Source organism: Electrophorus electricus, chromosome 4 (assembly GCF_041902795.1).
Source record: "Electrophorus electricus isolate QZ-2024a chromosome 4, ASM4190279v1, whole genome shotgun sequence".
NCBI lineage: Eukaryota > Metazoa > Chordata > Actinopteri > Gymnotiformes > Gymnotidae > Electrophorus > Electrophorus electricus.
Window position 1 is genome coordinate 3,072,979 of NC_137500.1, and position 12,647 is coordinate 3,085,625.

The window sequence follows — 12,647 nt, forward strand, 5'->3', positions numbered from 1 at the left end:
TGAGGGACTCACTCACTCACTCACTCACTCACTCAATAATTCTGTACCATGGTCACTCAGGTCCTCAGAATCATTTTACCTAACTACTATAAAAAAAGCACACATAATTTACTGGTTAATGGTCAATAATTTTACATTTGTGATTATGTAGAGTGAGGTAATAAGAGCAATTTCCATCGCCAGCTGAGTTTTGGAACTCACCCCTATACAGCCATCTAGTGGTGATGGAGGAAACATACCGACTGTACCACACAAAAAGCTAAAACCACAAAGACTCAAAATGTAAAAGTTTACTGTAGTGCTGCAGTATGCAAGAAATATCAACATTGAGTCATTTGTTTCATTTCAGTGAGCCATATGTTTCATTTCCTATTTAGAATGTTTTTTACTGGGTGCAGTAAAACAAAACAAACAAACAAAACCAAACGAAGCAAAGCACTCCCAGCAGACTTATCCAGTCCTGTTTTTAGAACCCCATGTATTGAAATGTACTTAAGATAACCAAGCACACTAATCTCACATCAGCTATAAGAGAACATCACTGTGCTCAAACTCAACTCCCAACAGCAGGGCGCCAACATGTAGCTGATGTATTTACAGTAGTAGCAGGAGTGCGAGCAGGATGTCTCAGTACCTCTGTTCTCCAGCCTTTGCAGAAGAGCCGCGACTGTATTGCTCCCAGAAAACCACAATGAGTCTAATGCATCAATTTTAAAACAGTATGATTAAAAACAAGGGAAAAAAAAATAAAATAAATCAAATAAATACATTCTCGATTTCATTTGAAATGGCATTCCAAATATATACATATTCAATAAGAGAACCTTCCTTATCATATTTATATTCACAAACTTCACTTCATAATTCAAGACCTTCAGATGTAACCAATTAGGTCCTCAGGGTGGCACAGGCCCCTGTAAGGTTTCAGTAGCCCATGGCAGCGTGCCCACTGGAGGTCTGTGTTGGCGTCACATTCCTTCATCCAGAACAATGCAATCTGCTTTATTTGGTAACAGAATGCATTTACTTTTCTTAGTGTGGAGGGTACAGAAACAAGCACGTAAACAGATGCACTTCTAACTACGGAGGAATACTGTTTTGGTAAAACCACTGAAGAGGAGTTGTGCTCTGGGTGATCAGACACAGGAGACAGAAGCACACAACATTGCACTGGTGACTGGTTTTCCATGGATTACTCTTCCATTGTCCTTTCTATTTGGCGTAAGCATTAAGGCCCAGTATCTTAAGTGGAAGGGAGTGGGGACATGGACATGGACACACACACACACACACACACACACACACACACACACACACACACACACCCGCCCATAGGGCCTGAATGTGTCCCAAAAAAACAAAAACAAAAAAACATCAACAGTATTGCAAAGAAGTATAAAACACACAATCCATTAGCAAGAGTGACAGGGCGACATTTACACTTCAATCCGTTTCGTTCATTGCTGTTAAGTGTCTGTTTCTCTTTCTGATTTCGAAGTGCTTGGTGCCTAGTGATATAGCTACGGTCATTCAGGAGACGTGTTGTGGTGGTAGTTTGGTTTTGTTTATTGCTAGGCAACAGTTGCTAGTGTCAGTCTCTAAGCAACTAGGTGATGACCTCTCAGGTGAAGACGTAGTTTATGAGGAGCTGGAAAAGCAGTAGGACGCAGAGGATGAAGCAGTGGTGGCCACTCAGACTCTCACCCTGCTGTGTGCGCCGTGCCAACTGACCACTCAACGCTCTCAGGTTCCTGAACACACACACACACACACACACACACACATACTGATCAATTTGGAACACAATTTGACCAATCTTTTACATCCAGGAGTTTTATAATAAAAAAAAGTTAACATGTAGTGAACAGTGCATTACTGAGAAGCAACTGTAATACTCACTTCTGAATGTCTTGCTGTGATTTTTGTATAGAGGCAATGGAGGCTTCAATGAGAGCAAGGTCCTTCACCTCCTTATTACATCTGGCACACTGGCTCAAAAAGCCTAAAGACACACCACAGTTAGGCTCTCTTTCTACAGGACCTACATTACACTAATACCGCATCTGCGTCTTTAGAGTATTGGTGTGTGTTCAGCTTGCCTTCGTTGTCGGAGGACTCGTGTGTGGGCTCGGGTGTGCTGCTGCTGCTGCTTTCTGTGTTTTGACTGCAGCTGGAAGGCTGGCTGCTTGATTTTCTGTGCTTCCCATTCACTTGGGCCTAAATACACACACACAAAAAAAAAGTTTGTATTTACATGAGCAAGGAAATTATTTTTTGAGCAAGTGGCTAAATGCTGAGCTGACCTTCTGCTGACCGGTCCAGGTATGGCTGTAGGTGAAGGCGCCATGTTGGCGGCGGGGCCTGACTTTGGCCTGGATGATTCCGTCTTTCTCAAACTGAACCAGGCAGGAGTCAGAATCCCACGGCTTAGTGCTGCGAGGACGACAGAGATGCAGGACATCAGTGCCAAACAGCCAGATACGTTCACTTTCATCCGTAACGTTTCCCTACTGGACGGGTGCATGCAGCCGTACTCTGCGTATTTGTACTGCCACTCGCTGGTGTCGGTGTTCAGGGTGAAGAGGCGCGGGCACCAGGGCCTCTCTCCTCTCTCCCGTGCCTCCTGCCTCTGTGTCTCCTCCAGGACAAACTTCTCCTGTGTGGCTTTGTTCTGGTCCTTGGCGATAATGGCGCTGGTCACATGTGTCCACAGCCTGGAGGGGGGGGAGCAAGCCTGTTGTCCTTCACAAGCTCACAAGGACTTTTTGAACCAAGGTACTGATAACCATTAAATATCTTAATAGGTGACTTTCACAAACACTTTGGATGTGGATTATATCGGTTGAGAAAAAAGGGACTTAAATCACACAATGACGAGCAGCAGCTGTTCTACTGTAATTGGGATCGAGCTTGTATTTGCAGTAGTCTGTGTAAACTATTTACATTTACAGCATTTTGCTGACGCAAAGCGACTTACAATTATGACTGAGTACAACTTGAGCAAATGAGGGTTAAGGGTCTTGATCCAGCAACCTTCCGATTACAAGTCAAATGCCTTAACCACTGAGCTTCCACTGCCCTATGAGTCCTGGGACACAGTACGCAAGCCTGAGCATACCTCTCTGACTCAAAGGGCCCCTGCTGCTCGAGCTGGACCACCTGTCTCCTCAGCCTCTGCTTGCGCACCTCAGCGTTGGGGCTCCACAGCACCCCCTGGTGGCCAGTCCTTTTCTCATGGAGAAGCACCTCTCCATCCTTCCACAAAAGGTTAATCATATGCTTTAGACATTTGGTGAAGGATGTCTGGTCCAGCTAGGACTGGGAAGGGTAATCCCAGAATATTATGGTTAATATTAATGTAATCAGATTTTAAAGTATTTAAGGTATACTATAATTTTATGTTACTAAAAACTCATATTACAGGAATGGTATCATTATATTGCCATAGAGGACACATTCTACACAGTAAGTGATGCTTGACCTTGTCTTTACAAAATCTATTTAATCTTAAAATCTATTAAGCACCATAATCAAATGCACCATATTAAAATCAAGGGCAAAGTCAGACAGTGGACGGGACTGGGTAGTCTGGTCTACGCTGTCCAATGAGAGTTTGACCTCATACCCAGTGTCCGTCCACGGTGGCCAGCACGTCCTCTCCCATCCGGATCTTTCCAGAAACCCGGTTAACGTTACACGAACTGCCCAGGAAAGGCTGCGAGACGGAGAAACGAGAGGATCAGTCTAATGCTTGAATTCTAACTGAATTGAAAACACTTCACCTTGTAGACGTAGGACAAGCTAAGAAACGTCCAGTACCTTCAGCTTAAATTCAAGCTCAGCACAGTACTTGGTTTTTTCACACTCTATGGTGATATTGCCTCCCAGCTCTAAAGTCATGGTCCCATACAGAATACCTAAAAAAAAAAAGAAGTAATTTTATTCCCAGAAAACTCCACCTCGCTGAAATGTCTAAATGTGGCTTTGTACTGTTGAATGTTGGTACCTTTGCAGTGAGCATATGGCATTGTAATCACATACTCCTCATCACGGGTCAGAAACAACAGTCTAGCCTTCCCGTCCAGTATTGCTGACAAAGAGTTGCCTGGACCAAATTAAACTGTGTTACCAAATCAAAGTCTTGGCAGCAATTCCCAGTGGCTAGCTTCCGCTTTCTTTTGACACTTCAGCAATGCTGAAGTAACTGCAAAGAATCCGAAAAATGTACCATAGAAAAAATGTACCATAGAACTTCGACTTGGCCAGGATGCTACCGCCAATGCAGAAGCCGTCTTTCTTATTGCTGATGTAGAAGGCCGAGACCGGGGGATGGTGGGACACCTGCGTGTGTGACAGGAGCAGGAGGCAGTCGGGGTTACAGCTCACACTCCGAGAGCAGTGTGCGCCCCGTTAGCCGAGCCGTGACTCAGAGGCTGCACATTTTTCTGGCTGGGTTTAGCAGACTGGGGGTAGGAGAAGTCCTACCTGCTCTGCTATGTAAAAGGTGCAGCTGTCGGTCTGTGGGTGCAGCCAGCAGCAACGAAACGTCTCCCCAAGGATGGGGTTGTACGGCTTCTTCAGCCCCTGGAAATTGTGACACACACACACACACACACACACACACACACACACACACACACACACACACAATCTATTACCTTTTATGTCAGCCTAGACTGCGGTGTCCTGCTTATTTTTAAATAGACTGCATGCTGTGAATGGTGAGCAACTAGAAGAACTAGTTCCACCACGCAGAGAAGAAGCCCCATTTCCATAGCACTTCCTTATAATAATATTACATACAAATGAAAACACTTTAAGGTTAAAAAAAAAATTTAAATAAAAATTTTTTACATTAACGTTTCATCAAAGGTGCTAAGATGGGTAGCATGGTGGCATGACACGTTTCCTCTAAGCGCTAGGGGTTTAGGGTCGAGTCCCTATCTGGGCGTCTGCATGGCTGTCCTCCGGGGCCTCTGGTTTCCTCCCACAGTCCAAATACATGGAGGTTAGGTTCACTGGATATTCTAAATTGTCCTGTATGAATGTGAGAATGTGAGCGTGTGTGTCCAGTGACGGTTGGTGCTCTGTGTGTGTGTCCAGTGACGGTTGGTGCTCTGTGTGTCCAGTGACGGTTGGTGCTCTGTGTGTGTGTCCAGTGACGGTTGGTGCTCTGTGTGTCCAGTGACGGTTGGTGCTCTGTCTGTCCAGTGACGGTTGGTGCGCCGCGTGTGCATGTATGTCCAGTGACGGTTGGTGCTCCGCTTGTGCATGCATGTCCAGTGACGGTTGGTGCTCCGCGTGTGCATGTATGTCCAGTGACGGTTGGTGCTCCGCGTGTGCATGTATGTCCAGTGACGGTTGGTGCTCCGCGTGTGCATGTATGTCCAGTGACGGTTGGTGCTCCGTGTGTGCATGTATGTCCAGTGACGGTTGGTGCTCTGTGTGTGTGTGTGTGTGTGTGTGTGTGTGTGTGTGTGTGTGTGTGTGTGTGTGTGTATGTCCAGTGACGGTTGGTGCTCTCTGTGTGTGTGTGTGTGTGTGTGTGTGTGTGTGTGTGTGTATGTCCAGTGACGGTTGGTGCTCTGTGTGTGTGTGTGTGTGTGTGTGTGTATGTCCAGTGACGGTTGGTGCTCTGTGTGTGTGTGTGTGTGTGTGTGTGTGTGTGTGTGTGTGTGTGTGTGTGTGTGTGTGTGTATGTCCAGTGACGGTTGGTGCTCTGTGTGTGTGTGTGTGTGTGTGTGTGTGTGTGTGTGTGTGTGTGTGTGTGTATGTCCAGTGACGGTTGGTGCTCTCTGTGTGTGTGTGTGTGTGTGTGTATGTCCAGTGACGGTTGGTGCTCTGTGTGTGTGTGTGTGTGTGTGTGTATGTCCAGTGACGGTTGGTGCTCTGTGTGTGTGTGTGTGTGTGTGTGTGTGTGTATGTCCAGTGACGGTTGGTGCTCTCTGTGTGTGTGTGTGTGTGTGTGTGTGTGTGTGTGTATGTCCAGTGACGGTTGGTGCTCTCTGTGTGTGTGTGTGTGTGTGTGTGTGTGTGTGTGTGTGTGTGTGTGTGTCCAGTGACGGTTGGTGCTCTCTGTGTGTGTGTGTGTGTGTGTGTGTGTGTGTGTGTATGTCCAGTGATGGTTGGTGCTCTGTGTGTGTGTGTGTGTGTGTGTGTGTGTGTGTGTGTGTGTATGTCCAGTGACGGTTGGTGCTCTGTATGTCCAGTGATGGGTGGTGCTCTGTGTGTGTGTGTGTGTGTGTGTGTGTGTGTCCAGTGATGGGTGGTGCTCTGTGTGTGTGTGTGTGTGTGTGTATGTCCAGTGATGGGTGGTGCTCTGTGTGTGTGTGTGTGTGTATGTCCAGTGATGGGTGGTGCTCTGTGTGTGTGTGTGTGTATGTCCAGTGATGGGTGGTGCTCTGTGTGTGTGTGTGTGTATGTCCAGTGATGGGTGGTGCTCTGTGTGTGTGTGTGTGTGTATGTCCAGTGATGGGTGGTGCTCTGTGTGTGTGTGTGTGTGTATGTCCAGTGATGGGTGGTGCTCTGTGTGTGTGTGTGTGTGTGTGTATGTCCAGTGATGGGTGGTGCTCTGTGTGTGTGTGTGTGTGTATGTCCAGTGACGGTTGGTGCTCTGTATGTCCAGTGATGGGTGGTGCTCTGTGTGTGTGTGTGTGTGTGTGTCCAGTGATGGGTGGTGCTCTGTGTGTGTGTGTGTGTCCAGTGATGGGTGGTGCTCTGTGTGTGTGTGTGTGTCCAGTGATGGGTGGTGCTCTGTGTGTGTGTGTGTGTCCAGTGATGGGTGGTGCTCTGTGTGTGTGTGTGTGTGTCCAGTGATGGGTGGTGCTCTGTGTGTGTGTGTGTGTGTGTGTGTATGTCCAGTGATGGGTGGTGCTCTGTGTGTGTGTGTGTGTGTGTGTGTGTATGTCCAGTGATGGGTGGTGCTCTGTGTGTGTGTATGTCCAGCGATGGGTGGTGCTCTGTGTGTGTGTGTGTGTGTGTGTGTGTGTGTGTGTGTGTGTATGTCCAGCGATGGGTGGTGCTCTGTGTGTGTGTGTGTGTGTGTGTGTGTGTGTGTGTGTATGTCCAGTGATGGGTGGTGCTCTGTGTGTGTGTATGTCCAGTGATGGGTGGTGCTCTGTGTGTGTGTGTGTGTGTGTGTGTGTGTATGTCCAGTGATGGGTGGTGCTCTGTGTGTGTGTGTGTGTGTGTGTGTGTGTGTGTGTGTGTATGTCCAGTGATGGGTGGTGCTCTGTGTGTGTGTATGTCCAGTGATGGGTGGTGCTCTGTGTGTGTGTGTGTGTGTGTGTGTGTGTGTGTGTGTGTGTGTGTGTGTGTGTGTGTGTGTGTATGTCCAGTGATGGGTGGTGCTCTGTGTGTGTGTGTGTATGTCCAGTGATGGGTGGTGCTCTGTGTGTGTGTGTGTGTGTGTGTGTGTGTGTGTGTATGTCCAGTGATGGGTGGTGCTCTGTGTGTGTGTGTGTGTGTGTGTGTGTATGTCCAGTGATGGGTGGTGCTCTGTGTGTGTGTGTGTGTGTGTGTGTGTGTATGTCCAGTGATGGGTGGTGCTCTGTGTGTGTGTGTGTGTGTGTGTATGTCCAGTGATGGGTGGTGCTCTGTGTGTGTGTGTGTGTGTATGTCCAGTGATGGGTGGTGCTCTGTGTGTGTGTGTGTGTGTATGTCCAGTGATGGGTGGTGCTCTGTGTGTGTGTGTGTGTGTGTGTATGTCCAGTGATGGGTGGTGCTCTGTGTGTGTGTGTGTATGTCCAGTGATGGGTGGTGCTCTGTGTGTGTGTGTGTGTATGTCCAGTGATGGGTGGTGCTCTCTGTGTGTGTGTGTGTGTGTGTGTATGTCCAGTGATGGGTGGTGCTCTGTGTGTGTGTGTGTGTGTGTGTGTATGTCCAGTGATGGGTGGTGCTCTGTGTGTGTGTGTGTGTATGTCCAGTGATGGGTGGTGCTCTGTGTGTGTGTGTGTGTGTGTGTGTATGTCCAGTGATGGGTGGTGCTCTGTGTGTGTGTGTGTGTATGTCCAGTGATGGGTGGTGCTCTGTGTGTGTGTGTGTGTATGTCCAGTGATGGGTGGTGCTCTGTGTGTGTGTGTGTGTGTATGTCCAGTGATGGGTGGTGCTCTGTGTGTGTGTGTGTGTGTATGTCCAGTGATGGGTGGTGCTCTGTGTGTGTGTGTGTGTGTGTGTATGTCCAGTGATGGGTGGTGCTCTGTGTGTGTGTGTGTGTATGTCCAGTGATGGGTGGTGCTCTGTGTGTGTGTGTGTGTATGTCCAGTGATGGGTGGTGCTCTGTGTGTGTGTGTGTGTGTATGTCCAGTGATGGGTGGTGCTCTGTGTGTGTGTGTGTGTGTATGTCCAGTGATGGGTGGTGCTCTGTGTGTGTGTGTGTGTGTATGTCCAGTGATGGGTGGTGCTCTGTGTGTGTGTGTGTGTGTATGTCCAGTGATGGGTGGTGCTCTGTGTGTGTGTGTGTGTGTATGTCCAGTGATGGGTGGTGCTCTGTGTGTGTGTGTGTGTGTGTGTATGTCCAGTGATGGGTGGTGCTCTGTGTGTGTGTGTGTGTGTGTGTATGTCCAGTGATGGGTGGTGCTCTGTGTGTGTGTGTGTGTGTATGTCCAGTGATGGGTGGTGCTCTGTGTGTGTGTGTGTGTGTGTATGTCCAGTGATGGGTGGTGCTCTGTGTGTGTGTGTGTGTGTGTGTATGTCCAGTGATGGGTGGTGCTCTGTGTGTGTGTGTGTGTGTGTATGTCCAGTGATGGGTGGTGCTCTGTGTGTGTGTGTGTGTGTATGTCCAGTGATGGGTGGTGCTCTGTGTGTGTATGTCCAGTGATGGGTGGTGCTCTGTGTGTGTGTGTGTGTGTGTGTATGTCCAGTGATGGGTGGTGCTCTGTGTGTGTGTGTGTGTGTGTGTGTATGTCCAGTGATGGGTGGTGCTCTGTGTGTGTGTGTGTGTGTGTGTATGTCCAGTGATGGGTGGTGCTCTGTGTGTGTGTGTGTGTATGTCCAGTGATGGGTGGTGCTCTGTGTGTGTGTGTGTGTGTATGTCCAGTGATGGGTGGTGCTCTGTGTGTGTGTGTGTGTGTATGTCCAGTGATGGGTGGTGCTCTGTGTGTGTGTGTGTGTGTGTGTATGTCCAGTGATGGGTGGTGCTCTGTGTGTGTGTGTGTGTGTGTATGTCCAGTGATGGGTGGTGCTCTGTGTGTGTGTGTGTGTGTGTATGTCCAGTGATGGGTGGTGCTCTGTGTGTGTGTGTGTGTGTATGTCCAGTGATGGGTGGTGCTCTGTGTGTGTGTGTGTGTGTGTATGTCCAGTGATGGGTGGTGCTCTGTGTGTGTGTGTGTGTGTGTGTATGTCCAGTGATGGGTGGTGCTCTGTGTGTGTGTGTGTGTGTGTATGTCCAGTGATGGGTGGTGCTCTGTGTGTGTGTGTGTGTGTATGTCCAGTGATGGGTGGTGCTCTGTGTGTGTATGTCCAGTGATGGGTGGTGCTCTGTGTGTGTGTGTGTGTGTGTGTATGTCCAGTGATGGGTGGTGCTCTGTGTGTGTGTGTGTGTGTGTGTGTATGTCCAGTGATGGGTGGTGCTCTGTGTGTGTGTGTGTGTGTGTATGTCCAGTGATGGGTGGTGCTCTGTGTGTGTGTGTGTGTGTGTGTGTATGTCCAGTGATGGGTGGTGCTCTGTGTGTGTGTGTGTGTGTATGTCCAGTGATGGGTGGTGCTCTGTGTGTGTGTGTGTGTGTGTATGTCCAGTGATGGGTGGTGCTCTGTGTGTGTGTGTGTGTGTGTGTATGTCCAGTGATGGGTGGTGCTCTGTGTGTGTGTGTGTGTGTGTATGTCCAGTGATGGGTGGTGCTCTGTGTGTGTGTGTGTGTGTATGTCCAGTGATGGGTGGTGCTCTGTGTGTGTGTGTGTGTGTATGTCCAGTGATGGGTGGTGCTCTGTGTGTGTGTGTGTGTGTATGTCCAGTGATGGGTGGTGCTCTGTGTGTGTGTGTGTGTGTATGTCCAGTGATGGGTGGTGCTCTGTGTGTGTGTGTGTGTGTGTGTATGTCCAGTGATGGGTGGTGCTCTGTGTGTGTGTGTGTGTGTGTGTATGTCCAGTGATGGGTGGTGCTCTGTGTGTGTGTGTATGTCCAGTGATGGGTGGTGCTCTGTGTGTGTGTGTGTGTGTATGTCCAGTGATTGGTGGTGCTCTGTGTGTGTGTGTGTATGTCCAGTGATGGGTGGTGCTCTGTGTGTGTGTGTGTGTGTCCAGTGATGGGTGGTGCTCTGTGTGTGTGTGTGTGTATGTCCAGTGATGGGTGGTGCTCTGTGTGTGTGTGTGTATGTCCAGTGATGGGTGGTGCTCTGTGTGTGTGTGTGTGTGTATGTCCAGTGATGGGTGGTGCTCTGTGTGTGTGTATGTCCAGTGATGGGTGGTGCTCTGTGTGTGTGTGTGTGTGTGTGTATGTCCAGTGATGGGTGGTGCTCTGTGTGTGTGTGTATGTATGTCCAGTGATGGGTGGTGCTCTGTGTGTGTGTATGTCCAGTGATGGGTGGTGCTCTGTGTGTGTGTGTATGTATGTCCAGTGATGGGTGGTGCTCTGTGTGTGTGTGTGTGTGTATGTCCAGTGATGGGTGGTGCTCTGTGTGTGTGTGTGTGTCCAGTGATGGGTGGTGCTCTGTGTGTGTGTGTGTGTGTCCAGTGATGGGTGGTGCTCTGTCCTGGTCTGAACCTCCTCGCCTTCCCCTGCACCCAGTAAGGTCCCCCAGGGGGCTGTGGTTTCTGATAGAGAGTACACTGTGTACAAATTAGCTTCTGCTTTTCATCGGTGTGAGACGGATTGTAAAAGTTGATATCTGCCTGTAAAGTGTACTATATTCATAATAATAAAATTAATAATAATTGTAAAAATAATTATTAATTAAAAAAATAAAATAAAAAAATAAACACTAGATAAAGAGCAAAAGTCTCAAAGAGGGAAAGGTCTGGGTGAGAAAGGGACCACATGGTTGTGAACTGACCTTGGGTTTCTTGTAAAAGCCTGACAGGTACCAGCGCAAGACTTGCTTCATCCTGCAGTAGGGACTTTCCTCCGTCACTGCCCTGATTACGAGAAAAACATGCTTTAAAATATCAGGCCAATTCTGACCACTTTCCCTCATGGGACAGTCATGGCTGGACAACGACTAAAGACAGACTAGAGAATGCAAAATCATTCAAGACCAAAGACAAAGACTAAAAGACAGAGAACCACAAAAATGGGAGATTTTCAAGCACATGTAAAGTGAAAGGCATTGTGCCGTGCTGTTCTACGCCTCCCAGCAGACACTGGCAAGGCAGGGAGGTGGGTTGATAAGGGTGAGATAAGGGGTGAGCTGGCTCACTGGGACAGTAGGTTGGCGTGGTAGTAGTAGTCCGAGAGCTTGTCCAGGAAGGATCGCGGCTCCAGGATGAAAGTGGGCAGGACCACTTTGGACAGGTCCATGCCCGGCCGCAGCTGCTTCAGCAACGTCCAGATCAGGCCCTTGTTCTCCTCGGACACGGTCTCCACCTGGGATGCCTCGCCGGCCTGTAGGAACGCCACCGGGCCGGTCACTGCGCTGGCCACACAGGCTGCCCCAACACCGCCACCCCCAGCAGGAGGTAGCAGAGCTGACTCTGCATTACTAACCAAAATGGGTGTGTGGTTCTGCACATTAATTGATTAAGCAATTCATCTGCAGCTTTCACCTCTCCCATCTCCTCCTCGTCCTGTTCTACATAGGCAGTTGCCTGGAGGAAAGGAGAAAGGTCATCTGATTGGTCCATATCACTCTCCTCGGTCAGCCGTCCACCGGTGTCATTGGCTGCGGTGTCTGAGTCCTCATGGGCCTCTCGCTCAGATTTGTCAGAGTAGCCGTCGTTCTCCATGTGACTGTTTTCCAGCATTGAGTCGTTCAACCTAAAAATATATACACACAAAAACATTATGACCTGAGTATGAAACTCGCTAATTACAGTTACATTTAATTACGTAAACTAAATTACTGTGAACACAACATTTTTTGCTCGTTGGTTTAGTCAGACATTGTAGCACATGTCTCATGTCAAAAGTTAAAGGCACCTGTTCGTATTATGGTGGTTTTGCTACTACCTCCCTGAAAGAATTCTTAGCCAGGTTTTAAACAGCTGCTATCCAACAGGCCTCGGTGCCATTATTATTATTACTGTGTTCATAACACTGCTCTGAAAGTCTCGTCAACCTCGTTGCTAAAGCAACCACGCCGTTCTTCGTCTCCACGAGCAACATAAAAGTCATGGCCAACGGTGACGTCACTAGTTAGGAGGTGTCCCCCATGCCGGGCTAGACATAACCATGATACTGCCATCAGCCCAACAGCCACTGCTACACACTACACCACTCCTGTGAGCTGCACAGCTCTCATCTGGCCATTAGTATGACACTCTCTCACACGCTATGCACTACAACTCACAAGTGCACATGTGTACTCTCACACCCACACTCACAGATTGCCTCTTACTCTAACACACAGATACAGAGAGAGAGCGCGCAAGGCAGCACAAAAACAGTGACAAGCTAGACAAATGCCCACTAGAATATCTCCCTTTAACAAAACTTTTGAGGCAAAAACAGCTTTGGATCTAAATGGAACTACTTACCTTAGGGAAAAGCAGCTACT

At 48.5% G+C, this 12,647-nt stretch overlaps 1 protein-coding gene across 7 annotated transcripts in view; it reads right to left on the minus strand.

The window, feature by feature from the left end:
• Window positions 1-275: 275 nt before the first annotated feature.
• Window positions 276-12,647, minus strand: part of osbpl5 (oxysterol binding protein-like 5) — a 31,037-nt gene continuing 18,665 nt past the window's right edge. For all 7 annotated transcript variants that reach the window (XM_081711805.1, XM_081711804.1, XM_081711806.1 and 4 more), the window contains exons 9-22: window positions 11,698-11,908; window positions 11,352-11,536; window positions 10,989-11,070; window positions 4,486-4,584; window positions 4,245-4,341; window positions 4,007-4,105; window positions 3,820-3,917; window positions 3,626-3,715; window positions 3,119-3,255; window positions 2,535-2,714; window positions 2,304-2,433; window positions 2,100-2,217; window positions 1,900-2,002; window positions 276-1,751 (exon numbers count right to left, since the gene is read on the minus strand). In XM_081711805.1, coding sequence (XP_081567931.1) covers window positions 1,622-1,751; window positions 1,900-2,002; window positions 2,100-2,217; window positions 2,304-2,433; window positions 2,535-2,714; window positions 3,119-3,255; window positions 3,626-3,715; window positions 3,820-3,917; window positions 4,007-4,105; window positions 4,245-4,341; window positions 4,486-4,584; window positions 10,989-11,070; window positions 11,352-11,536; window positions 11,698-11,908 — 1,759 coding nt within the window. In that variant the 3' untranslated portion in view covers window positions 276-1,621. The remainder of the gene's footprint in view (window positions 1,752-1,899; window positions 2,003-2,099; window positions 2,218-2,303; window positions 2,434-2,534; window positions 2,715-3,118; window positions 3,256-3,625; window positions 3,716-3,819; window positions 3,918-4,006; window positions 4,106-4,244; window positions 4,342-4,485; window positions 4,585-10,988; window positions 11,071-11,351; window positions 11,537-11,697; window positions 11,909-12,647) is intronic.